General features: G+C 36.0%; 1 protein-coding gene across 12 annotated transcripts in view; it reads left to right on the top strand.

The window, feature by feature from the left end:
- Mpdz (multiple PDZ domain crumbs cell polarity complex component) overlaps positions 1–24,682 on the top strand; it is a 380,703-nt gene that overhangs the window by 256,530 nt on the left and 99,491 nt on the right. For all 12 annotated transcript variants that reach the window (XM_090329993.1, XM_090330004.1, XM_090330001.1 and 9 more), the window contains 7 exons: positions 10,919–11,128; positions 11,720–11,859; positions 12,522–12,735; positions 13,581–13,709; positions 17,542–17,751; positions 21,640–21,754; positions 22,067–22,155. In XM_090329993.1, the coding sequence (XP_090186119.1) occupies positions 10,919–11,128; positions 11,720–11,859; positions 12,522–12,735; positions 13,581–13,709; positions 17,542–17,751; positions 21,640–21,754; positions 22,067–22,155 (1,107 nt within the window). The remainder of the gene's footprint in view (positions 1–10,918; positions 11,129–11,719; positions 11,860–12,521; positions 12,736–13,580; positions 13,710–17,541; positions 17,752–21,639; positions 21,755–22,066; positions 22,156–24,682) is intronic.

The following is a 24,682-nucleotide window of genomic DNA, read 5'->3' as shown; positions in this document are numbered from 1 at the left end:
CTTGAGATGACCTTGAACCATGACCCCCGATTACCATACCTTCCCAAGTAGCCTGGATAACCTGGCCTATTTGAAGAATGAAATGTAAACATTGTAAAGCATTCTTTAACATGTTAGACTTATCAATTGCTAATTATTAATTGTGTGTATGCTTGTGTGTGTATGTGTGTGTGTGTGTGTGTGTGTGTGTGTGTGTGTTGATAGTGGAATTCAGGGCCTGATGGTATTGTTTATCTTTTTTGCTTATAGGGAACTCTATCAAATTGAGCTACACATTTACTTACACTCTTTCTTTGCTGAGTAATTGGAGACAAGTATCTCAAAGATTTGTCTGCCTAGACTAGCATTGAATTGCTCTTCATATCTCATTACTCTTTCTGAGTAATTTAGTATTACAGGCATGAGCCATCACCTAGCTAATGTATTGGTTTTTATAATTTAGTAATTAATTAGTACACCTAAAGAAGGAAATTTGTTTTATGCTTCTAAACATGGCTACAGAAATCTGTCCAGTGGGTAGCTGACATTACCTATAATAGTGTAAGTTACTTTTTCTATCTTTTTACTGTCATGAGGAACTTTGATCCTTCAGTTCTTCCCCTCCACCATTCTCTTGTCAGAGAAGCAAAAAGAATGAATAGTAGAAACACCCAAGGTGTAGCAGCACATTAGAGAACAGGATCGTATTGTTGCATTAATGACAGATGCTGATATGTCATGTTGAATTAAGCCTACAATTTTTTTCCTTTCAGATCCTTCTCATTACTCCCATTCAGTAATGTTTAATTTTTTCCAATTTGCTTCTTCAGTAGTAAGACTACCCTTAGAAATCAAACTGTTTCCCTTTGGCAAATTAAACACTTGACAGGTGTGTAACAGAGAGGGCAAAAAAGCCATGCCCTGAAGGGATGTGCTGTTTAAATATTGTCAAAAATATTAACAGGTCTGAGAGTATAATTGATGCCTCTGTTTAAGTCTGCCACATTGTGCATTGTTCTAACCACCAGCTAAAATGATGTGTGCTATTAAACCTGAATAATCTCTAATAGCTCCAGTTCATTTCCTATTGCATGACTTCTGTTTTAAACGAAGAAGAAAAAATAGCAGTGTGACTGTGTGTCAATGATCTGTCAAATGCAAATTTTCAAGTAATGTCTTCACTGTCACCTAGTCATCACTGTTAATAAGTACAGGGTGTAATGAGTATTCATGACTAAAATCCAGCCATTGTGGGGGGAATAACCATGTTAGCAATTTAATAATGGCAACTTGTCAGCCTTGAGGATATTGTATTTGCACGTTTATTCTGTAAAGTTTCTCCAGTCCGGTACAGGTGGGTGCTGTTTGCCTGATGAATTAATTGCTGGCCTTATGAACTGACATGCAGGCACTAAATTAATTGTTCTTGCCCTAAGTGTTTCATTGAAAATTGTGATTTAGAATTATTTGTTTTGATAGAAATTTACAAAACAATGTTTAGAAAGCTATATGACCAAGATTATTTTTTAAAGCTATGCAACAGACCAATTCTAACACTGGAGAAATGATGTGGATAGCTAGGTTACAAAAGCTGCTTATTTGTGAAGTGAGCCTCAGGGCACAGAATATTCAGGAGATCTTCTTGTCAATGAGCTTCTTGTTTGTTTAATATTTCTAGGTTCTCTAGTTCATTATTCTTCCTCACAAAATGTTGGCTTATACCATTTCAAGTAGACGTGTTGTAAGCATAATGTAAGCCAAATATTTCTCTGGAAAATTGTGGCATCTCTTGAAATAATTGCTCAATGTTGGTTGATTAGTTAGATCTTTAAAAAATTATTCTTAAAATAACATTATTTTATGATCAATATTTTTGTTTTGTATTTTTTGTATTTGTAAATATCACATGCTCACATTCTGGAAGAGAATTAGAATCACCTTCTGATGGCAAGCATAAGAATATCACAGAGAGGCCGGGAGTTTGCCTAGCATGCATGAAGACCTGGGTTCTATTCCTCAGTACCACATACAAAGAAAAAAGCCAGAAGTGGTGCTGTGGCTCAAGTGGTAGAGTTCTAGCCTTGAGAAAGCTCAAGGCCCAGGACTGGCCAAAAAAAAAATATCATAGAGGGACCTGGAATTTGGCCTAGTGGTAGAGTGCTTGCCTAGCATGCACGAAGACTCGGGTTCGATTCCTTGGTACCACATACTTAGAAAAAGCCAGAAGTGGTGCTGAGGCTTAAGTGGTAGAGAACAGACCAATTCTAACACTGGAGAAATGATGTGGATAGCTAGGTTACAAAAGCTGCTTATTTGTGAAGTGAGCCTCAGGGCACAGAATATTCAGGAGATCTTCTTGTCAATGAGCTTCTTGTTTGTTTAATATTTCTAGGTTCTCTAGTTCATTATTCTTCCTCACAAAATGTTGGCTTATACCAAGTGCCTTGAGAAAAATCAAGGACAGTCCTCTGGCCCTGAGCGTAAGCCTAGGACTGGCAAAAAAAAATATCATAGAGATATCAACAACCTTGACTTTCTAAAACACAAATATCATTAAATTTCAGGTTTCTGGGAGCAAAGGCAAAAAAGGAGTGTGTGCATGACATTGAGCATAAACTGTATTGTATGCATTGACTACTTTGTTGAATGGCAACCCCTTTGTATAACTATTTAAAGATAAGAAAAATATATTTTAAAAAGGGGAAAATAAGAAAAAGAACCAATATGTTAGATATTGTTCATTTTAAGAAATTAATGAATCAACTTAGCTATAGGTGGGTTATCACTTGATACTTTCATAACAGACTCATATTCATTTATTAATAAACCTAAAGTCAATTAGAATTGAATGAATTATACGATGCTGGGCTTAGAGAGAAATATAGAACATAGGAAATACAGGGAGTGATGTAAAAGAAAGGTTCATAAGTTCTGTAGGGTTCTCTATCTTGCTGAAGGCATGAGAGCTGATACAGATGGAGAGTCAGGTCACATGGCTAGGCAGGCTGTTACACAACAAGCCAGTAAGAGCCATTGTGGAGCAAAGGCAACAAAGAGCAGATCAGGTTCAGTGGTTCTTAGGACAGCAACTCCAGTGAGTCTTGTCAGTCACAGAGATGATGCTGAGCTGTGTGGAAGTACTTGGCTTGTTGATTGTGGATGCTTGCATCTGGTAACCTGATGACGGGTCACTAGATGCTGCTGTTACCCTGGTGTTAGGTCCCTTCCATTTAGATAACTCATGTGAAGAGGGTACATCTCATTAGTCTGGTTTATTTGATAAATTCATGGTTTATTTGATAAGTTTCTGATATGATTTAATATGTCCATGTGTTCCTGGTGATCTGGTTAAATTCATAGGTGGTAATCTTAATCAGTTCCTAGTTTGTCTCATGATTTGTTTACTTGCACAGGTACTCATCATTGTTTACTTGCACAGACAAGATGTAGGTGTCATTTTGCCCCAGAATTTACACTCAAAATACAGCAAGCTATATATTTTTTTTTTCAATTGAGTCTAAAGACCTAAGGCCAACATTCCAGGAGTCTTACATTAGATCTAGTCACTGGACTTCTTATGTCAAATAGGCATGGTAAAGATCAGAAAAAGATTTATTATGTGGCCTGGCATGGGAAGACAGCATTTTATTACATTTCTAGTCATCTTCAGGGGTACATATATTGGCCTCATATTAAACGGGGAGAATTGGGGGCAGAGTGAGGAAAGTATTCATAGTTAAAACAATCTCAACTCACAGGTATGGCCTGGCTGACCTTTAGTTCAGTCTTTGTTTATGGAGGACTGACAGGTAGTCTGTAGCTTTTGCCCGTACTTCTTAAGATGATACAAAGATGACATTTCCTTGTTTGAGGGGCAGTTTGCCTTTTGTCAAAAGATATTTATCAGTTAAGTCTGTGTTTCCTGGGGTCTAAGATGTAAAGTGACTATTGGAGAGAATGGCTCATATCACAGAACATAGGTGCTAAGTTGGGGAGGGGGTGCTAAATATCTAGCTTTTAATTAATTTATGGGCCCCAAACCATTTTTTAAATTGCCTCTTACAAGCACACACTGAAAACTACTGTTCTATACACTATGGCATAACTGAAGGCAGATACAAATAGGTAGAATTCAGGGTTGCTACTAAACATCCTAAACTTCAGTGCACAATGTGGCATCCCCTCCCTCCTGACCATATGCATGCTGTGTAAGATTGGTCCAGAGCCATACACGGATCTCTAGTGTCAGAGCAGTTGGATACTTGTGAGATATTGCGAGGGAAGGACCCTAGAGAATCAGGTCATGAAGGACCTACTGAGGTAGGGTTTTTGTGGTTATTTTTGTTCTTTTGCTTTTAATTTTCTCGGAAGCCATTTTAACCCCTGTAACTTGTCTATTAAATATAATACTTTAAAAATGTTTTTATTTACTTTTAAATTTCTGTTCTCTAAATTTTTGTTATAGTAAAACCATAACTGTTAAGGTAAATATTTTTATATAGCATTTTGGTAAGTACCATCTTTTATATGATTATAAGATATATGAATGTTTCTTCCAAGAATGCTTCTTTTTATGTTCCTAATACTAAGAATATAAAATTATCTCCTAATTTAGTTATAGCTTTTGTGCTCAGGGGCATATGAGATATTCCCTAGAGATGAAGGGAAATGTGTGCTACAAAGCATTACTTTAGAATATCTGGACTAAGCAAGGGCTAAGTAGAACATATATACTATCCTGAGGCAGGCCTGAAGTCTACTCTGTAAAGCTAGATTTATGAGATTGCTAAGATTTGTTCATGGTAAACATACCGAGACATATTTGGAGAAAATCTGTCTTCATACAGATGTGTAAGGGGGAAAGCGCAAAGAATAACTTTTTCTAGATAATTGTTGATGTTCCTCTTTGTTAGTACACCAAAACCTTTTTTTTTTGGTGGGGTTGGGGGCTGTTGTTGGAATACAGGATCGGAAACCAAATCAATGAATATTTCATACTATAATATTGTAGCAAAGTCTATTTGTGTATTTTGGTCTTTTGCTCTTCCTTGTTTTTGTTTTGTTTTGCTTTGTTTTTTCTTTTTCATTTTTCAGTACTGAGGTTTAAATGCCTTCAGCTTGCTTGCCTTGGTTTGGCTGGTGCTCTGCCACATAGCTATAAGCTTGTCCTGCTTTTTGCCTTTTCTTTTGGGAAGATGAGTCTCCTGAACTTTTCTGCTGCATCTGGCTTTTGTACTGTAATCCTTTAGAGCTTGCTTCTTGAATTGCTAGGGTTACAGTCATGGGCCATAGATGCCTGGAGAATAATTAATTTTAACTGCAACATAATTTTATATCATGTTGGCCTTTGGAATATTTGAAAAATTCCAGAAATCACATTTAGATTTCATTATATGATGCAAAAATGATTTGTGATAGTACCCCTTGAGATCTTACCTGTAAAGTCTTGAAAATCTAAAAGATACTGTAACATCTGTAATCCTAGCTACTCAGGAGGCTTAGATCTGAGGATCGAGGTTCAAAACCAGCCCAGGCACAAAAGTCTGGAATACTCTTTTTTTTTTTTTTAAAGTCTGGAATATTTTTTATTTCCAAGTAACCACCAGAAACCTGGAAGTAGTGCTGTAGCTCAGGGGATAGGGCAATAGCCTCGAGCTGCAGAGCTCAGGGACAAGGCCCAGGCCTCCATGAGCTTAAAAAACAACTACAACAACAACAACAAACAAACAAACAACAACAACAACCCCCCCTCAAAAAAAAAACCCCAACCCTAAAATGTATTTAATTCAGGGTAGCAGATAAACAGTGTTCTAAAATTTGAAATTTTCACTTGAAATTCAAATTTTAACATTGATAACAATTGCTTCATGCTATTTTTGATGTGACACATTTTATTTTTTAGAAAGCATAGGCATAGTTGTATCTTGATTTTCAGTTACTTTTTCAAATGTGATACTCATGAAAAATGTGGCTGGTTCTGTTTGTAACTTGTGTTTTTCTGTAAAGTGTCCATCATAGCTTTTTGTAAATGCCTTAGATGTGTTTAGCAGATACTGAAAAGAAATGTATTGAAATATCAAGATTTGATAAAATCTTTACTAATTTTGAAGGAAGGAAATGGATTATTGCGCTTGATGAGAATATGTTTGGCCATTTCTTTTAACCTACCACTAGCCTTTCTTTCTCAAACAAGAGTAAAAATAAAGATACTTTCAAAAAAACCTAAGAACTAGAGATGTAGCTTAGTTGGTAGGTAGAGTCCCAGCTTAGTATAAATGAGGCTTTGCATTTTGAACACCATAAAAATCAAACCAATTCTGAAAAAGAATATACCACTTTTAAAATTAAAATTTCAGTGAAACTCTGAGGACACTTGAAATCCTGATATATTTTGCCTTATTGTAAAGCCTGTTTTTTAATGATGAAAGTGAAAAAAAATTTAAAATAATAGCAGTGGAAAGAAATGGAAACAAAATAAGAACTGTTATTACTTCAGATTATCTTCCTATCATTATCCAAATGAAGTTTGAATCTTCTTACATTAAAGAATATTTCTGAAAGCATGAGTGTTATTTAGGACTGCCCTAAAGATTAAAGTATCATGCACAGGTATTGTACTGCCTGAGCACACATTTTAATGCGACGTGCTTATTAGATTGATTTTTAATAAAAATACCATTTCTTCTGTAGTTTCAGGGAGAAGTGAAGTCTTCATAGACAAAATTTGGAATGAAAGCTACAACATAAAATAACCTGCCAAAAGGCCATTCACTTAAATTGACGAGATAGTGCTGGAGCTTGCCATTTACTACACTGTAGCAATAGCATTACGGTGGGGAAATTAGTCATCATGTACACATAGCCTCCTAAATATTAAAAAGGAAAAGTCAAGAGTCTTATAGGCTCTGTAATTCATTTCCTTTTTTAGGCACTAAGTGTTCTTTCCCTTCCATCTTGAGTTTCACAAACTGATAATTTTAAGGCAAATGTGCTTCTGAAGCTCTACACTTGTACTTAAATAGGGACAGGTGCAGAGACTTCACATTTTGATTATGTAGGATGACTCCTTAAACATTCTTAGATTAAGGTATTGGTTTCTAAATTGAGTACACTTCTCCTTTTTATATATCAGTTTATGATAATGACTGCTTTAAGGAGTATTACAGATTGTGGATTCTAGACAGTTACCTGAATCTTTGAACTAGACTAAGGACTTTGGAGTAATTTTAAAGGATATTTAACATATAAATTATGGAAGATGTCTTGTCACTTTACTGTCCCCATCACCTAGATCTTACTCAATAAATATTTGCATAAATAAAAGACAAGTTTCATGGAAAATTGGAATTATGCATGTCCTGTAGGAAAACATTTCCTTTTTTATAGCCTACTGTTTTATTTAATTGTATTTAATTTAGCTCAAGAACTATGAACTACTTTATGTCCAAAGTAGTCTCATCACATTAAGATAATCCTCTTTGAACGTGCAACTCAATTTCTTTAATTAGCTTTAAAAATAACAATCATAAAATCAGAGTGCCACCATCAATTACTGTGCAAGGGTTTGCCTGTTCAACAATGCATCAGAACTGTGCTCTAATCAGTATTCCACAGAAAGATTTATGGGAAAGGAGACCTCCTAAGACTCTAAACCTGAAAAGGAGTCTTATTATGTTTAAAATTTTTTTTTGCTGTGTTGCTACTGTTTTCAATGATATATTTCATTGAATACTCCCAGAATTCTGTTTATCTTTGAATCTCACATATGGGATCAGTTCCAGAAAATGTTTCACACCATTTGTAAATTTACAAGAAAAAAAGGGATATTTCTTGCTCTGGAAGAAAAAAAGAAAACGTGAAGTTAAATAAAAGTCCTAATTTCTAAGAGAGGTACCTGTTATGGCAAATTCTCCAGATAATGCCAATTTTTGGTATTGTTAAGAGGTAAAAAAATTAGCAATATGGGTTTATAAACATATATGAACATATTTATGGATGGTTATATGTATATTTTAAATTTAAATAGAGTACTTATGTTATATATTTGTTATTTTGGAATGACTTGGTTAACTAAATCAATTACTAGTTCTGACTAAATATAAGAGGGTTTCTTCTATACTTATAAATACTGAAAGGGTGCTAAACTCTGTTGTCTCATGGGTAACTTGCTTCACATTTTTACTTACTTTGATGTTTTGCTAATTAGTTCAGGTTGTCCTGGTGTTCACTATAGTTCAAGCTGGCATCACACTTATATTCTTCTTGGCATAGTAGAATGCTAGGGCCACCATGCCAGTGAAGTACAAACTATTTTTTCCTGAGTAATTTGTTTATCTTCAATTAAGGTCTATTTTAAGTAATAGCACTAATTACAATCTATAAATCAACTTAATGTATGTTTATTTATTAAGCACATAGAAGTTCTTTCTATACTGAAATTCTCAGCCAGAAGCTAAATAGAGAGCAGATAATTATTTGGTAACTTTTAGTCATTGACTAATAACTTCCATAAATTATAGATTGTTTATATATAAAAATTACCAGATATTTGTGTTTTATTTGGTTTATATTTTGCAATCTAAGAGTGGAAGTCAAGTTCTTTTTATTAAACGTTTATAGCATATTTGATTTGAACAGACCTATGAATTTTAGAAACAAGATTATGAATGGTATAACTAAAAGACAATTGTAGAATAAGTGACCTGCTTTCAGTATTATAACTATTACATTTATTTATTTATTTATTTATTTATTTATTTATTTATTTTGCCAGTCCTAGGTTTGAACTTAGGACCTGGGCACTGATCCTATGCTTTATTTGCTCATGGTCAGCACCATTTCCAGCCTTTTCTGTTAATGTGGTACAGAAGAATTGAACCTAGAGCTTCATGTATGCTAGGCCACTAAAGCCACATTCCCAGTAATGTACCTATTACTTTTACATCTTTTTTTTTTGTTTGTTTGTTTGTTTTGCTAGTTTCCTAGGGCTTGAATTCATGGACTGGGTACTGTCCTTGAGCTTTCTCAAGGCTAGCACTCTACCACTTGAGCCACAGCACCACTTCTGGCTTTTTCTGTGTATGTGGTGCTGAGGAATCGAACCCAGGGCTTCATGCATACTAGGAAAGCCCTCTACCATTAGGCTACACCTCCAACCCTACTTTTATATTTACTTAAGATCTAAATAGCAGAAAGAAAGTAGAGCCTCTGACCTGTGGCAGATCTTTAATAAATAAGATAATTGATAATAAGTAATTCTACGTGAAAGTCATATTATAAATTTGTACTAGTTCTTCTCCCTACTATCTTTACTCTTGGAATGCCTTTTGACTTGTCTTCCACAGCATCAGAGCTCCTTCTTCCATGGTTATTTTCTTAATGATAGACTTCATAGAACAAGTTATGTTCCTTCTGGCTTAGTATGACAAAATCCTAATATTTCTTTTCATCTTCTTCTTTTTTTTGCTCTGCAAACATACCATAGGAATTAGGTCCCTGGTGTGTGGGATCTTCAGCCTGTCACAAATTTTATTATGCCATCTGCTTCAACCTGAGCTGTATATCTTCTGGCAGACTTTGCTGAAGTTGCTATGGTTCAGGAAAAAAAAAAGTAGTCTTGGCATATGATGTTTACTTTAAAAAAATAATAATTGATCATGCCTGCTGCAGATTTCAAAATGAGTGTTTGAAAGGATTCCCACAAACCTTTTCTCACCATACTTATCACACTTTTATCTATGTTTATAAATAGTCAATGAAATGGTTGAATTATTGTTGACTTTGGCAACTTAATGGGTTTTCTGCTTTATTTTTAAGGATAGATAACAAACTCTTGTTTATGGATTAGGAATGCATTATGAATTATTTTGGTTTCTTTTCACCAGTGGATCCTTTTTATCTCCTGTCATTATCCAGAAATGATACTGCAAATGATTTTTGTGCTCTGTGAAAAATAGCACACAGATGATAGTAGCACCATGGTGAAAGATTCCAGATTACAAACTATTTTTCAGGCATGTGGTTATATAATCTTATTTATCAGTGAGATGGAAATACTTACGCTCAAAATAGTTGGAAATAGATCAATCAGAGTATGTCCTCACAACTGGATACATGTTTATTCTGCAAATGTACATTGAAGGGCAGCTCTGATCAAGACAGTCTTCTAGAGCATAAGGACTTAGGAAAAGATAAAGTGTTCAGATTCTGACCCTGGAAAATTGTACATTCCAATCTACCTCCATTGACAGGTGAAAGTCACATGAGGGCCAGGTGTATATCAGGTCCTGATATGATAATTATGTGGTCTGGCCAGCTCATGGAGCAAGGTGTGGTGGGTTCTGTGTGGATAGCTTTGTGAGGAGGGGCTTTTTTGAGTCAAAGTGTGCTTTTTAGAGGAATCCTGAATGCAACAGAGAAGCATGTCTGTGTATATTTGGAGGAGGCTGTATCTGGCTGGTAGAGCAAGCTTATTTGATAGTTTGAGGTTCAGTGATGAGGTCAGTGTAGCTGGACCTAAGTGAGCCAGAACAGTATGATCTAAGCACATCAGTTATGTAATCACTCTGATATATCATTTCAGATAAAAAGTCATATTCCTGACACCCTGTAGAAATATCAAACTAGGACTGATGCTTCATGTATCTGCTGCTTTATTATCTAGCTTTTAATAACAGTCACTCATGAATAAGTGTAAGTTATTTTGTTGTTACTTATTCCTTTGTACCAGGAGTTAGCCAGTCTGCAAAGTGTGAGGAGAGCACAGTCTGTCAGGGTGACAGCACTCCTGACACCAGCTGCAAGAGGTTAGGGTCTAGTTACCAAGTTAAAGAGAAGAGTACCCTCACGCTTATTCTCACTCACACCTAATGCCGAACACTGCAACAATTTGATAACTCACCAGAAGGTATGCTCCTGCTAATAATTTCCATGTTCTTAGGTAAACATTGCAACTCCAGCAACTTCACCTGTTGAACATCCCCACATTCCTCATCTTAATTCTGCTGTGATTCCAACTCTGCCAAATGAACCCTTTTTATTATCTGCAAATAATGGTAATCTGGAAGCACTTACAGGGCCTGGCACTCCACATATCAATGGGAAGCCTGCATGTGACGAACTGGATCAGTTGATCAAAAATATGGCTCAGGTAAGAATATTGATCTGAGGATATGTTTTCCAGGCTCACTCTTGTTTGTTATCCTCATTATTTGGGCAGTTAAGATTTGAGGATTGAGGTTCAAAGCCAGCCCAAAGAGATAAATCTAAGAAACTCTTGTCTCCAAGTAGCCAGCAAAAAAAATCAGAAGTGGAGCTGTGGCTCTGGCAGTAGAGCACTAGCCTTTAGGAACACACACACACACACCCTAAGCTAGAGCTCATGAGGCCTTGAGTTCAAGCCCCACTATCAGTGTATACACACACACACACACACACACACACACACACAATTTTTTCTAAGTTCTTGTTTTGCTTTTTGTACATCTAGTAATTCCAATAATAAGATGATGATTAACTGTCATAATTAGCCTTTTTGGTTTGTTTTGAGATTAGGTTATAGCCTAGGCTTGCCTTGATTTCTTTAGCTCAGGCTAACCTGGATCTTACTGTGTCATTCAGGCTGGTGTGGAACATGTGAATCTTCTGCCTCAGTCTCCTTAAGACTTGATATTAAAAAGTTCATCACTACATATGACTAGTATTAGCTTTTCATTTTATTTCGTCTTTGTTTCTGGAACAGGGTCGCCATGTGGAAGTTTTTGAGCTCCTCAAACCTCCATGTGGAGGACTTGGGTTTAGTGTTGTGGGACTCAGGAGTGAAAACAGAGGAGAGCTGGGAATATTTGTGCAAGAGATCCAAGAAGGCAGTGTGGCTCACAGGTGAGACCATCACACCTTCTCGGTTTTGACCTCATTCATTCAGAGAGTTTTAATTGCTTTAGGGGAACTTAGAAAACCATTAACTGAATGAAAACAAAACAAAACTGAACATAATTAGTCATTAACATTCAAAAAACTTATTTCATCTGCCCATATTCAGATAAACATTTTTGTGATACAAAAGGAAGTTCTTTGAAGTGGAAGTAGCTTTTAAACCCATGTACTTTAATTATATCTTAGAAAGGAGCATGCTTTGAGTATAACCTTGTTTTCATTCTTTATACAGGCTCTTGATTAGATTTTTAAAATCTACTATCATAGAAATATCGCACCATCAGTTGAGCTATATCTCATTGCTATACTCAGAGAAACAAGGCAATGTATACTTTCATTTTTTAAAAGTAGGATAATAAATATATAGGTGGGTGAAATGAGTAGTTGAAACACAAGTCTTTTAAAGGAGAGAGATTGCTGAGAGGTAGCAGTGAATTCCCTTAAGGAAGTTGATCATGTAGAGCTACATCATATACTTTTTTAAAGGAGAACTGCAGGAAAAACTTCAAAAACAGGATTAACAATGGCCTGAGCGTGCTTGCCAAAGAAGTGGCTATTTCCTTGAGAGCTCTCAGTGTCGTTTATCACCCCATTTCCGTCCTTGATAGAGATGGAAGACTAAAGGAAAGCGATCAGATCCTTGCTATCGGTGGACAGATTCTTGATCAGACAATTACTCACCAGCAGGCTATCAGCATCCTACAGAAGGCTAAAGATACTGTGCAACTAGTTATTGCCAGAGGCTCCTTGCCTCAGGTCATGAGCCCTGGTGTATCCCGTTCTCCATCTGCGGCCAGCACTGTCTCTGCTCACTCGAATCCGGTGGGTACCAACCAGTTTCAGAAGCAACAGAACAAGTTTCTCTTGTTTCTTCAGGTTTCTAGTCTTTCTAGGTGGTTTCTTCTTGTTGAGATTTTTCTTTCAGTGATGTTTCTAGCTCCTGACACCAAGTTTGCTTTCTTGGTATAGTTTTGGGATTGGATTCCTATAAATAAAATGTTATCCTTCAATAAAATGAGCTTTATCTGTAGACAAATAAAATGTTGACTTTGCTTGATAAATTATGAAATTCTTTTGTTGCAGGTAGTTTTCAGTGACTTTCAGAAGTCATCTAATTTGGTTTATTTATTTATTTATTTATTTATTTATTTATTTATTTATTTATTTTTACCAGTCCTGGGCTTGGACTCAGGGCCTGAGCACTGTGCTTGGGTTCTTTTTCTCAAGGTTAGAGCTCTACCACTTGAGCCTCAGCACCATTTTCTGGCTTTTTTCCATGTATGTGTTACCAGAGAATCGAACCTGGGTCTTCGTGCATGCTAGGCAAGCACTCTACCACTAGGCCAAACTCCCAGCCCTCAGAAGTCATCTAATTTGTAATGAGACAGTTTTTGCCCTTCAAAAATATACCCCCTTCCTTATAAAAAGCACTACTGAATCTTTAATTGGTGAAATGCAGTCATCATAATGACGGATCGATGGTTTTATAAGGGCTTCTATCACTAGTAGAACAGTTTGTTGAAAGGACTGGATGGTGAGGAGAGGACCATCATTAGGGCTTACTCTCCTGTGTGAACTCAGTTACTTCCTACCAATAATATCATAGTTGTCCTACAGTTTTAGTTTTTGTAAATGTCTGTGAATTTATACAAGAGGTTTGTGTTTAGGTTCACTGGCAGCATGTGGAAACAATTGAACTGGTGAATGATGGATCTGGTCTAGGATTTGGCATCATTGGCGGTAAAGCAACGGGAGTGATAGTCAAAACCATCCTGCCTGGAGGAGTAGCTGATCAGGTAAGCCACCTCAATTGGCCTTCAGTGCTATTTTATCCAATAGCATGGCTTCATTCATTAAAATTAAAGTTCTGTTTTTTTAATTGGCACTACTGAGCCTTGTGTTTGCTAGGCAGGTGCTCTACCACCGAAGCACACCTCTAATCCTTTTCCTATATGTGTTATTTTGATGCAGGCCCTGGTTTTTTTTACCTGGGCCCAGGTCTCTACTGTAATCATTGTAACTTAGTGTTTCCTGTCATAGATGAAATGATAGATGAGCAAAACTAGAAATGTTTCTTCCAAGCTGGGTGGGCTCAGTGACTCACACCTGTAATAAATACTAGCTTCTCAAGAGGCTGAGATCTGAGGATTATGGTTCAAAACCAGTCCTGGCACTAAAAGTCTGTGAGAATCTTACCTCCAATTAATCACCAGAAAATCAGAAATGACACTGTGGCTCAAGGGGTAAGGTGGTGGCCTTGAGCTGAAGAGCTCAGGGATAGCGCCCAGGTGTGGGGTGTAGGGAATGTTTTTTCCTGGTCTGGCTTGGAACCATCGTCTACCTCATCTCAGCTCCATGTTGGCTATTGCTTGAGAAAGGGTTTTTAAAACTTTTTACATGGGCCAGCTTCAAATCATGGTGCTTGTAATCATAGCCTCCTGAATAGTAATTATTTTCCCCACCCCCCATTTTATTAGCATGTATTAATTTTGTAAAGAAGTAGCCTTTAGTATGGCATTTTCATATATGTTTATACACTTGGATTATACTCACTGTCCACAGCCTTCTTTTCTCCCCTCTTCTCTTTCCTACTGGTCCCTTTTTCCTCTTATCATAAAATTTCCCATTCTACTTTCATGTAATATTTCTGAAAATAATATATGATTCTTCATTAAGAAAGTATTGGATATGTTGTCTTTACGAGTCTCTTATTTGTGTTCTTTATGTCTAGAATTTGTCTTCTGTACGTCTGAATTATGTATGTATGTATGTGTGTATATATATGCATATATATATTTTATGGTGCTTGTCTTGGGGCTTGAACTCCTGGGTCCTGGTTGCAGTTCTTGAGCTTCTTTGGCTCAAGGCTAGTGCTCTATCACTTCAGCCACAGTGCCACTCCTGACCTTTTCTTTCTTTTTTTTTTTGCATTTTTTTTATTGTAATTAGTAAAAGGGTTACATGATATTTGCCATATAGAAGGTGCATTAATTCACATACATTGATACCCTTTCACATGTCTTGGTACCCATTTCCCTCCCCCCCACACCCCCCACCCGTCTTGGTTTCCCCCCCTTCCCTATCAAATTTCAAATAACCAAATACAAATAAATTCAATATATCAGGTACTCCTGACCTTTTCTGAGTAGTTTATTGGAGATTGAGTCTCACAGACTTTTCTGCCTGAGCTGGCCTCAAATTGCAGTTCTCAGATCTCATCCAAATGAGTAGTTAGGACCACAGGCATTGGCTACCAGCACCAAGCTAATAATTGCTATTTTATATGCACATATATATGTGTCACATTTCTTAAACCACTAATCTGATAATAAGCATTTTTGGCTGATTTCATAACTTGGCTATTGTCCTCATTAACATTGATGTATATGTACCTCTGCTTATATTGACTTAGACTCCTTCAGGTATATATTCAAGAGTGGGATAAATTGTTTAGCAGCTCTAATTTTAGTTTTTTTGAGGACTCTTTGCATTGCTTTCGTGACTAAACCAATTTTCACTCCCACCAACAATGCGTATGGTTTCCCTTTTCCTCATATGCTTGCTAGCATTTGTTGTTTTCCTTATAGCAAGCATTTAGACTAGACACATGGAATCAGTGTAGATTTGATTGCTGTATCCTTTATGTCATTGGTTTGTCTTTCTGTTTTTGTGCCAATACTATGATGCTTCTGTTAAAATGTCTCTGTGGTAATTTAAAGCCATTGATTATGATATCTTTAGAATTGCTTTTTTGCTCAGAAATTTAACCACTACTAAGCATGACAAGTTGACTAAGCATGACATGGGTGAACATACATGTTTTGTTTCTGATATCAAGGGATATATTTTCATTTTTCCCCTTTTACTATAATGTGGAATATATATTAGTTGTAGGCTTGATTCTGTTCAGGTATAATCCTTCCATTCCTATTAGTTTTTCATCTTTATCCTATTTTGATTAATGGATAGTCATGAAGGGCTGAATTTTGTCAAACCTTTCTCTTGAGTCTGTTTTCCCCTATGAGGTCTGTTTCTTACAGATAGTACATAAGTATTTTTTCCATCCAATTACTCCTTCTGTGTGTTTTATTGGGGATATTTTGTTATTGTGTGTAATTGGGGCTTGAACTCAGGACCTGAACACTGTCCTTTAGCTTTTTGCCCAAGGCTAACACAGCTGAACCACAGTCCCACTTCCGGCTTTTTGATGTTCCTTGGAAATAAGGGTCTTACAGAGCTCCCTGCTTATACTGGCTTCAAACTGTGAACTCTCATGTATCAGCCTTCTGAGTAGCTAGTATTAAGGGGTAAGCTTCTAGTACCTTGCTTAGTTGGGAAGTATACACTGTTTTATATTTAAGGTTATTGCTTCGAGTTTGTACTAGCTTCTCCCTTCATTAGGGGTTTGCTGGCTTATTGAATTATGTTCAGTTCTTCTCTTTTTGTTTATGTCTTTGCCAAGTGATAGTTTTTCATGCTCTTTTGATCATATATGTCTTTCTTCCTCTTAATCTTTGTGGTTTCTTCTGCTACACAGGCTTAGGGGTCATGAATTGCCTTATTTATTTTTTTATCAAGGAAGGTCTTTATTTCCTCATTAATTTAATAAAATAACTGTTGGATATCGAAGTCTTATTTGGCCATATTTTGTTTCAGTTACCGAACAATTCAGTCACTAAACCGCCATTACAAGGAGGCTTAAAAATTGCTTTTTTGGGGCCGGGAGTTTAGCCTAGTTGTAGAGTGCTTGCCTAGCATGCATGAAGACCTGGGTTCGATTCCTCGGTACCACATGCATAGAAAAAAGCTGGAAGTGGTGCTGAGGCTCAAATGGTAGAGCTCTAGCCTTGAGGAAGTCCAAGGACAGGGCTTAGGCCCTGAACTCAAGCCCAGGACTGGCAAAAAAAAAAAAAAAAAGAAAAGAAAAAGAAAAAAGAAAAAAAAATTACTTTTCTGTCCATCATCTGTGCAAATTTCTTCTTTCTATGACTGTGTTCTTTTATTTATTTATTTTTTTGCCAGTACTGGAGCTTGAACTCAGGGCCTGAGCACTGTCTTTGGAAATTCTCAAAGCTAGTGCTCTACTACTTGAGCCACACCACACTAATAGCTTTTTCTATGAATGTGGTACCAAGGAATTGAACCTTGGGCTTCGTGACTGCTAGATAAGCATTCCATCACTAGGCCATGTGCCCATCCAAGGCTGTGTTCTTTGGAGGCACTTTACTATTGAATACTTTTTGTGGTTCTTAGCATATTTTAAGTAATAGTTACTGTATTTGCATATTGATTCCACACTGCATGTTTGCTAAATGATATTTTTTCTTCAAACCCTCAACAAAGTGAAACACAAAAAGATGCTTTCTCCCCTTTAGATATCAAAATGAAAAGTTCATATCAACTACTTATTTATGAAATATTTGTGAATTTTATTTGTACTATACTGCATTAAATGATACTACAGTGGTTCAGAAGACAGTTACTACTACAAATAACATGTTTAATGCCCCAGGATTGGCATAAAGTCTCATCTCTGCATTTTTTTCTTCTTCTATACCTTCCCACATTTAGGATTTATCCAATATATTTACGGTACCCTCATTATTCAACCTCTCCTTTTTCATTCAGCACGGGAGGTTATGCAGTGGAGACCACATTCTCAAGATTGGTGACACAGATCTGGCAGGAATGAGCAGTGAGCAAGTAGCACAGGTCCTTAGACAGTGTGGAAACAGAGTTAAGTTGATGATCGCAAGAGGTGCCATGGAGGAAACTACAGTACCCACCACTATGGGTATTGTCCTCTCTTCTTCCTCATCTTCTGCACCAGACATGCGGGTAAGTGATAAAACAAGTCACAGGAAAGTCAGATTGATGAAGGCTCTCAGTGATGGATGTATAACCTAGACTTACCGATGGTCATATATTGATGTGAACCAATGGAACAAATTTCTAATCTTAAGAATGTTGCAGCAGTAATCATTTGTTATCAAAACATCTAAAATAGTTTGCTAAAAATTCTCGGTGATCATTTTACATTTTTTTCATGAAGAATTGCAATTATGGTGATAGCGCTTAGAACTATGAATGAAATGTTCAATTATTTTTTTGGGGGATCTAAATTGTTTAACTCAATAGTTCATTTACTTTGAATGCTTTCTGCAAAAGGGATCACAGTTCTAGCCCTTTTCTTTCTACAAGTTTCTTCTTAGTGTCTCTTTTTTTTTTTTTCCAGTCCTGGGCTTGAGCTCAGGGCCTGAGCACTGTCCTTGGACTTTCTCAAGGCTAGAGCTCTACCACTTGAGCCTCAGCACCACTTCCAGCTTTTTTGTATGTATGTGGTACCAAGGAATTAAACCTGGGTCTTCGTGCATGCTAGGCAAGCACTTTAACCACTAGGCCAAACTCCCAGCCCTCTTAGTGTCTTTTTTAAAAAAAATTTAATCATGGAATTTAATTGCTTAAGCTGTCCTAAACAATGAAAGTTCTCAAATACAATTGAAATACATTTCCATCTCTAGTTATTTCTTTTTAAATTTATTCTTTATTGTAATTAATAGAAGAGTTACATTATGTTTGCCAGATAGAAGCTGCATTACCTCACAAACATTGCTACCCTTTCTCATGTTTTTGTCTCCATTTCCCTTCCCTCACTCCCGCTCCTCATCTTGTTTTCCTCCTCCCCTGTCTTATTTTAAATAAACCAATAAACATATATACAATATATCATATAACAAGGTAAGGTACTGTAACAATATGACATAAGAGGGTAAAACATAGATACCATAGGTCATATAGGATGAGGCTAAATGGAAGGACCTCCATGATATGGAAACAAGAGCCATATAATATGTGATTGTTGTTCTTAATGTACTATGTTATTTATTACTATCTTTTTGTTGTTCTGGATTCATGGAGGTTGGGAGCCAGGGGCAGTGTTGGTGGGAGTGAATAAGGCTTAAAAACTTTTCAGTACTAAGTGTTGTTTAAAGTTCTTTCTTGGCATTATTATTAATTTATAAAGAACACCCAATTCTTAAGTGATTTTAAATAAAATGTTTATAAAAGTAAAATTGTTACAGTATCTCACTTTGTTATCTGATATATTGAATTTATTTGTATTTGGTTATTTGAAATTTGATAGGGAAGGGGGGAAAACCAAGACAGGTAGGGGGGGTGGGGGGGGAGGGTAATGGGTACCAAGACATGTGAAAGGGTATCAATGTATGTGAATTAATGCATCTTCTATCTGGCAAATATCATGTAACCCTTTTATTAATTACAATAAAAAATTAAAAAAATAAAACATTTTTATTGCTATTGAGTTCAGCATATTAAAGCAGAAGTCATTTTTGAAATTTCACAATTAAATATGGCACAAAATAAAATATTGTTATTCTTTGCTTTTATAAAAAGATTTAGATCAGGTTGGGTGCCTGTGGCTCATGCCTGTAGTCCTAGCTACTCAGGAGGCTGATATCTAAAGATTGTGGTTCAATGCCAGCCTGGGCAGGAAAGTCTGTGACTCTTATCTCCAATTAAGGACCCCAAAAGACAGAAGTGGTGCTGTGGCTCAAGCAGTAGAGACCTAGCCTTGTGCTAAAAAGCTCAAGGGCAGTGTCTAGGCCCTAAGTTCAAGCACCAGAACTGGTGCTTGTTTCCATACAGCTGTGGAAACAAGAGCTTTATCTTGTATGATTGTTGTTCTTAATGTACTATGTTATTTCTCTTCTCTTTTTTTTGCCCTTTGGTTAACTTCATGTTGTTACTGTATCTGATTTTGTTACCTGGTATATTGTATATATGTTTATTTGAAATAGGAAAGGAAAAGGGGGAAAACAAGATGATTTGGAGGGGTGGGGTAAAAGAAATGGGGACAAAAATATAAGAAGGGGGACAGAAACATAAGAGGAGGTGTCAATGTATGAGAAGTAATGCACCTACTATCTGGCAAGTGTAACAGTAATCCCCCTATACATTACCCTGACAATAAAAAAATGGATCATAAAAAAATAAAACATTTTAGAGTTACAAGAAAAACTTTATTTATAAGCATGTCTTTGTCTTTGATATGGAAAAACCTGGAAAATTATAAATTGGAAGGTGTAATTGCTGCAGCTGGTTTGCAGTTCACAAGACCACAGTGGGTGAAATATTAATCAAATAAATAATTTTATCCAGAAATACCTTTAATATTTAAGAAAAGATTATACTCAAGTTTCTAGATAAGGTGTACATGAGATAGAAGCCCTACATTCCTTTTCCATATATAGAAGTTATTCTGTTAAAGTTGTTTATGATCAGTTGTTACAAATTCTTTTCTAATGTCCTAACCTCCTCCATACGCCTTTTAAAACTTTATTAGAACACTTGAAATTTCCATAATTGTGTTTATTTTAGGACTGAATTTGGTTGCTATTTTTGCAGAGAAAAAGAAGTAAGAAAGAGAGCTTGTTTATGAAAGTGTTTAAATGGCATTCTTTTGTGGTAAACAAAACATTTTATTCAGCAATATATAAATGAATGCATTACCGAAAACCACTTGATGTAATTGAAAGCTTAGAAAAATATCTATTCTGTGCATATCATCATTTCTGAAGCTTGTGCCCTGTTTAAAACCATTCGATAGTCAAATTGCCACCCTCTAAAATAGCACTCGCATAAGTCTTATTAAAAATAGAAAACACATTTGTTTCAATTGAAGCAGATTTCATCCTGTCATTTTCTTGTAATTATCTAAACTTTAAACTTTTGCTAAGTTTGCACAGATAATTATGTTCAATGAAAAAAAAATCAAACTTTACTGTAAAGTTATCTTATTTAGGTAGACCATTAGTGATAGGTATTAAGAGGTGCCATTAGATCTGTTAATCTTCCTTTTGTCATAACATCACTACCAGTGGCTTATGGTGACATATTTTGCTGGTTCACTAATACTTCATTTACAAAATCTTACCCTTGGTCAAACCTACAATTAATAACAATTGTACATGTTAGAGAAGGCTGCTTCTGAGAACCCTACTTCTTGTTAGCATTCTAGAAAGGATGTTAATCAGAAAGGCATACTTTTTAAAAATCTTTGTAGTAAAGTTTGAATGTACAGAACAAAAACAAAGACAATTTAAAAGACTTCATTGCGACTATTTAAATAAGGTCTATTTATGATATAGCTCAGGATAGATTAACTTATGTACACTGTATTATAATTCATTATAAATGTTAGGTAGCAATAGAAACTACATTTGGACATTGTGGCCCCTGCACTCTACTAAATGTTTTAGTAGAAGCAGAATGTTTTTTAGGAGCAGAAACTTAGATTAAGATTCTCTGAATTGAAATTCTATCTCTACTAGATGTTAGATGTTTAGAAAGGTTGTGGTGCCAGAGAATTTCTCCAAAGAATTCTTGCTGCAATATTTGTACCTCGCTCGTTGATGTATAAGGAACAGAAGGTCCCCATGATAACGTACTTACTTTCCGAGCATGCATGAAGCACTGGGTTTGATTTCTTAGAAAAAGCCAAAAGTGGTATTATGGCTCAAGTGGTAGAGCGCTAGCCTTGAGAAAGCTCAAGGACTTTGCCTAGGTCCTAAGTTCAAGCCCCAGGACTGACTGTTGAGAAATAACAAGTATCTCATATATAGAAATTCATTAGTAGTTAAATGGACAAACTGATGATTATCATTCTTTTCCTGGCGGATAGTTGCAATTATTTATTTATTTCAGGTTGATGCCTCTACTCAAAAAAGTGAAGAAAATGAGACCTTTGATGTAGAACTCACTAAAAATGTCCAAGGATTAGGAATTACCATTGCTGGTTATATTGGAGACAAAAAATTAGGTAATTTAAAACCTAATTACTCTGAAAAGCTTTGCAATTACTTCTGATATCTGTGTTTATGAAATACTGAATCAACATTACATGTTTCTCATTGTTGGGTCAAGTAGTTGAAAACTTCCTTAGAAACAAGTTAATATCTTATACTGATACAAGGACAAAATAATTGTCCCTTCTTCCTCGTGTTGTTTCTGTTTGTGTACATTGTGGATAAATGTTTATTTACAATTAGGGTTATTGATTTGTCGAATAGAAATTGACTATTGTTTGAGTGTGCTTTGAAAATAGTGATACATATCTTCTTTCTAATCTTAGAACCTTCAGGAATCTTTGTAAAGAGCATTACAAAAAGCAGTGCTGTTGAACATGATGGAAGAATCCACATTGGAGACCAGATCATAGCAGTGAGTTTCACATTTACTAATACCTGTGGTTGAGAAAGGTATTCTCTTAGTTGGGTTACTTTGGAGAATTTCCATAACATCTACTAATTTAACTTTGCTTTAGGGCTTTAAGCTTGTCATACGATTACTATTTTTACTTTCTTGTGGAAGCCAAATAAATAATTGGTAATACACTTTACTAATCCTAATCAAAAGGTAAGACTTCTTTTTGTATAATTTCTGATATGTTTGATTTCTGATTATCTTGAATTTGTTGCATTAGTATTACATTTGGATTTGTATAAACTTCAAAATAAAGACCAGTTAGCCTGATCTTTAGGTGCCCTGATTCAGAATTTGAGATTAATTTTTGTTTTAAATTTTAAGTTAGCAGAACTCTTCTGTTACTATTTACTGCATGGCCAGAGCTCTCTTTCTGCTCTAAAAATATATAAGAAAGAAAGAAAGTAGGTAGAGTAAATGCCAAGTGGACATACTAAATCCACTAGCACAACGATGTTCATTCAGCACTATTTACCACAGTGAAGATGTGGAACCAACCTAAATGCCCCTCAGCTGATGTGTGGATCGGTAAGATGTATTTATACACAATGGAATTCTATGCTGCTGTCAGAAAGAATGGCATCACCCCATTTGTAAGGAAATGGAAATACTTAGAAAAAAAGTCATATTAAGTGAAGTAAGTCAGACTCAAAGGAACATAGGCTCAATGGTTTCCCTCATTTGTCATAATTAGTAGAAACCTTGAACTCTCCTAGCAGAGGTTTACAAGAGGGCAAAAACTAGATACATAACGCCATATAGGATGAGGCTAAATGAAAGGACCTCCAAGATATAGAAACAAGCGCCATAAAAGGGGTGACTTGTTCTATTAAGAACTATGTTACTTCTCATTTCTTTTGCTGTCCCTTGGTTATCTCATATTGTTATTGTATATTATCTTGTTGTCTGATATATTGTATATATGTTTCTTTGTTTATTAGAAATAGGATAGGGAAGGGGAAACAAGATGAGAGGCGGCGGTTGGGGAAGGAAATGGGGACAAAAACATGAGAAGGGGTTGCAATGATTGTGAAGTAATGCACTTTGTATCTGGTGAATATAATGTAACCCTTCTGTCAATTACAATAAAAAATAAAAAAAGAAAGATAGTAGATAGAGATCTTCTTAATTATATCACTAGGCTAGGATTTAGGCATACTGCACAATCAAGCAGTGTATGAGGAATGCCATCTCTGGTTCAGGTCTAGTGGATACTAGATCTCACAAACGGCTCCCAGAAACAGAAAAAATGTTTCTCACTTGGAACTTCCTGGCTAAAATAAGGAGACTTATTCTAAGTACATTTATTAAAATATAAATGATTTATAAGAACATTGTGCTAAATGAATTAAAGCAGTCACTTAGAGCAGCAGTAGGTAGAATGTTGATCTCCCTAATGTGAAGTTTATGTATTCAGTAGGATGACAATTCACTTTACAAAATGAGACATATCTTTTGCACAACACTGTACATAACACTAGTAAATTATATCTTTAAAAATAATAATTTTGACTAGTTCACTCCTGTAATCCCAAATACCCAAGGAGGCTGAGATGTGAGGATTGCAGTTTGAAGCCATTCACATTCATGAAAGTCCCCATGAGAGACTTATCTCCAATTAACCACTCAAAAACTGGAAGTGGTGCTGTGGGTGGCTCAAGTGGTAAAGGGCTAGCCTTGAACATAAGGAAGCTCAGGGACCATGCCCAGGACCTGAGTTCAAGCCCCACTACTAACCCTCCTCGCAAATGGTAAATTTACATACTTGTAATAATCTTAGCTACTCAGGAGGCTGAGATGAAAGGATCACACTTTGAAGCCAGTCTTGGCAGGAAAGTCCACAGGACTCTTACTTCCCAACTAATCAACCCAAAAAGCCAGAAGTGGAGTATTGTCTCAAGTGGAAGATCACTAGCCTTGAGCATAAAGCTCAGAGACAGCACCCAAGAACCAGTCCCATGACTGGTGTGTGCGTGCATGCACACACACACACACACACACACACACACACACACACAGAGTAATTTCACCTAGTATAGTATTTCACACACAATCTCAGAACTCGGAATGTGGAGATTAGGATGATCATGATCAAGGTCAGCTTGGCCAGCATATATTAGTGAGACCCCCATCTCCACAAACAAGGTAACTGTGATGGGTCATGCTTGTAATCTTGTTATCTCAGCTATGTGGGAGGTGTCGATGGGAGATTGTGATCAGGTAGGGCAAAAATATGAGACCGTATCTAGAAAATAAGGCTTTAAGCTTGGCTGTGATGTCAAACCTAGTATTTTTTTTTCCAAAAAGATAATTTTATATTATGTTTTTTTATTTTTAGACAAAAGACTCCCTTTGTCTTTGCCTGTTGAGCCAATAATGCATATCTTACAATATTAAAGGATTCAGTGCTGTGGAACATTCACACTCATTTTTTTTCTCTTTTTTAAATTATCTTTAAATACTTGTATAGAAAGTTTTATTTTAA

This window comes from Megascapheus bottae, chromosome 3 (genome assembly GCF_031878675.1).
Source record: "Megascapheus bottae isolate mThoBot1 chromosome 3, mThoBot2.hap1, whole genome shotgun sequence".
Classification (NCBI taxonomy): Eukaryota; Metazoa; Chordata; class Mammalia; order Rodentia; family Geomyidae; genus Megascapheus; species Megascapheus bottae.
The sequence above is the reverse complement of the archived record's forward strand: the minus strand, read 5'-3'. Positions and strand labels throughout refer to the sequence as shown.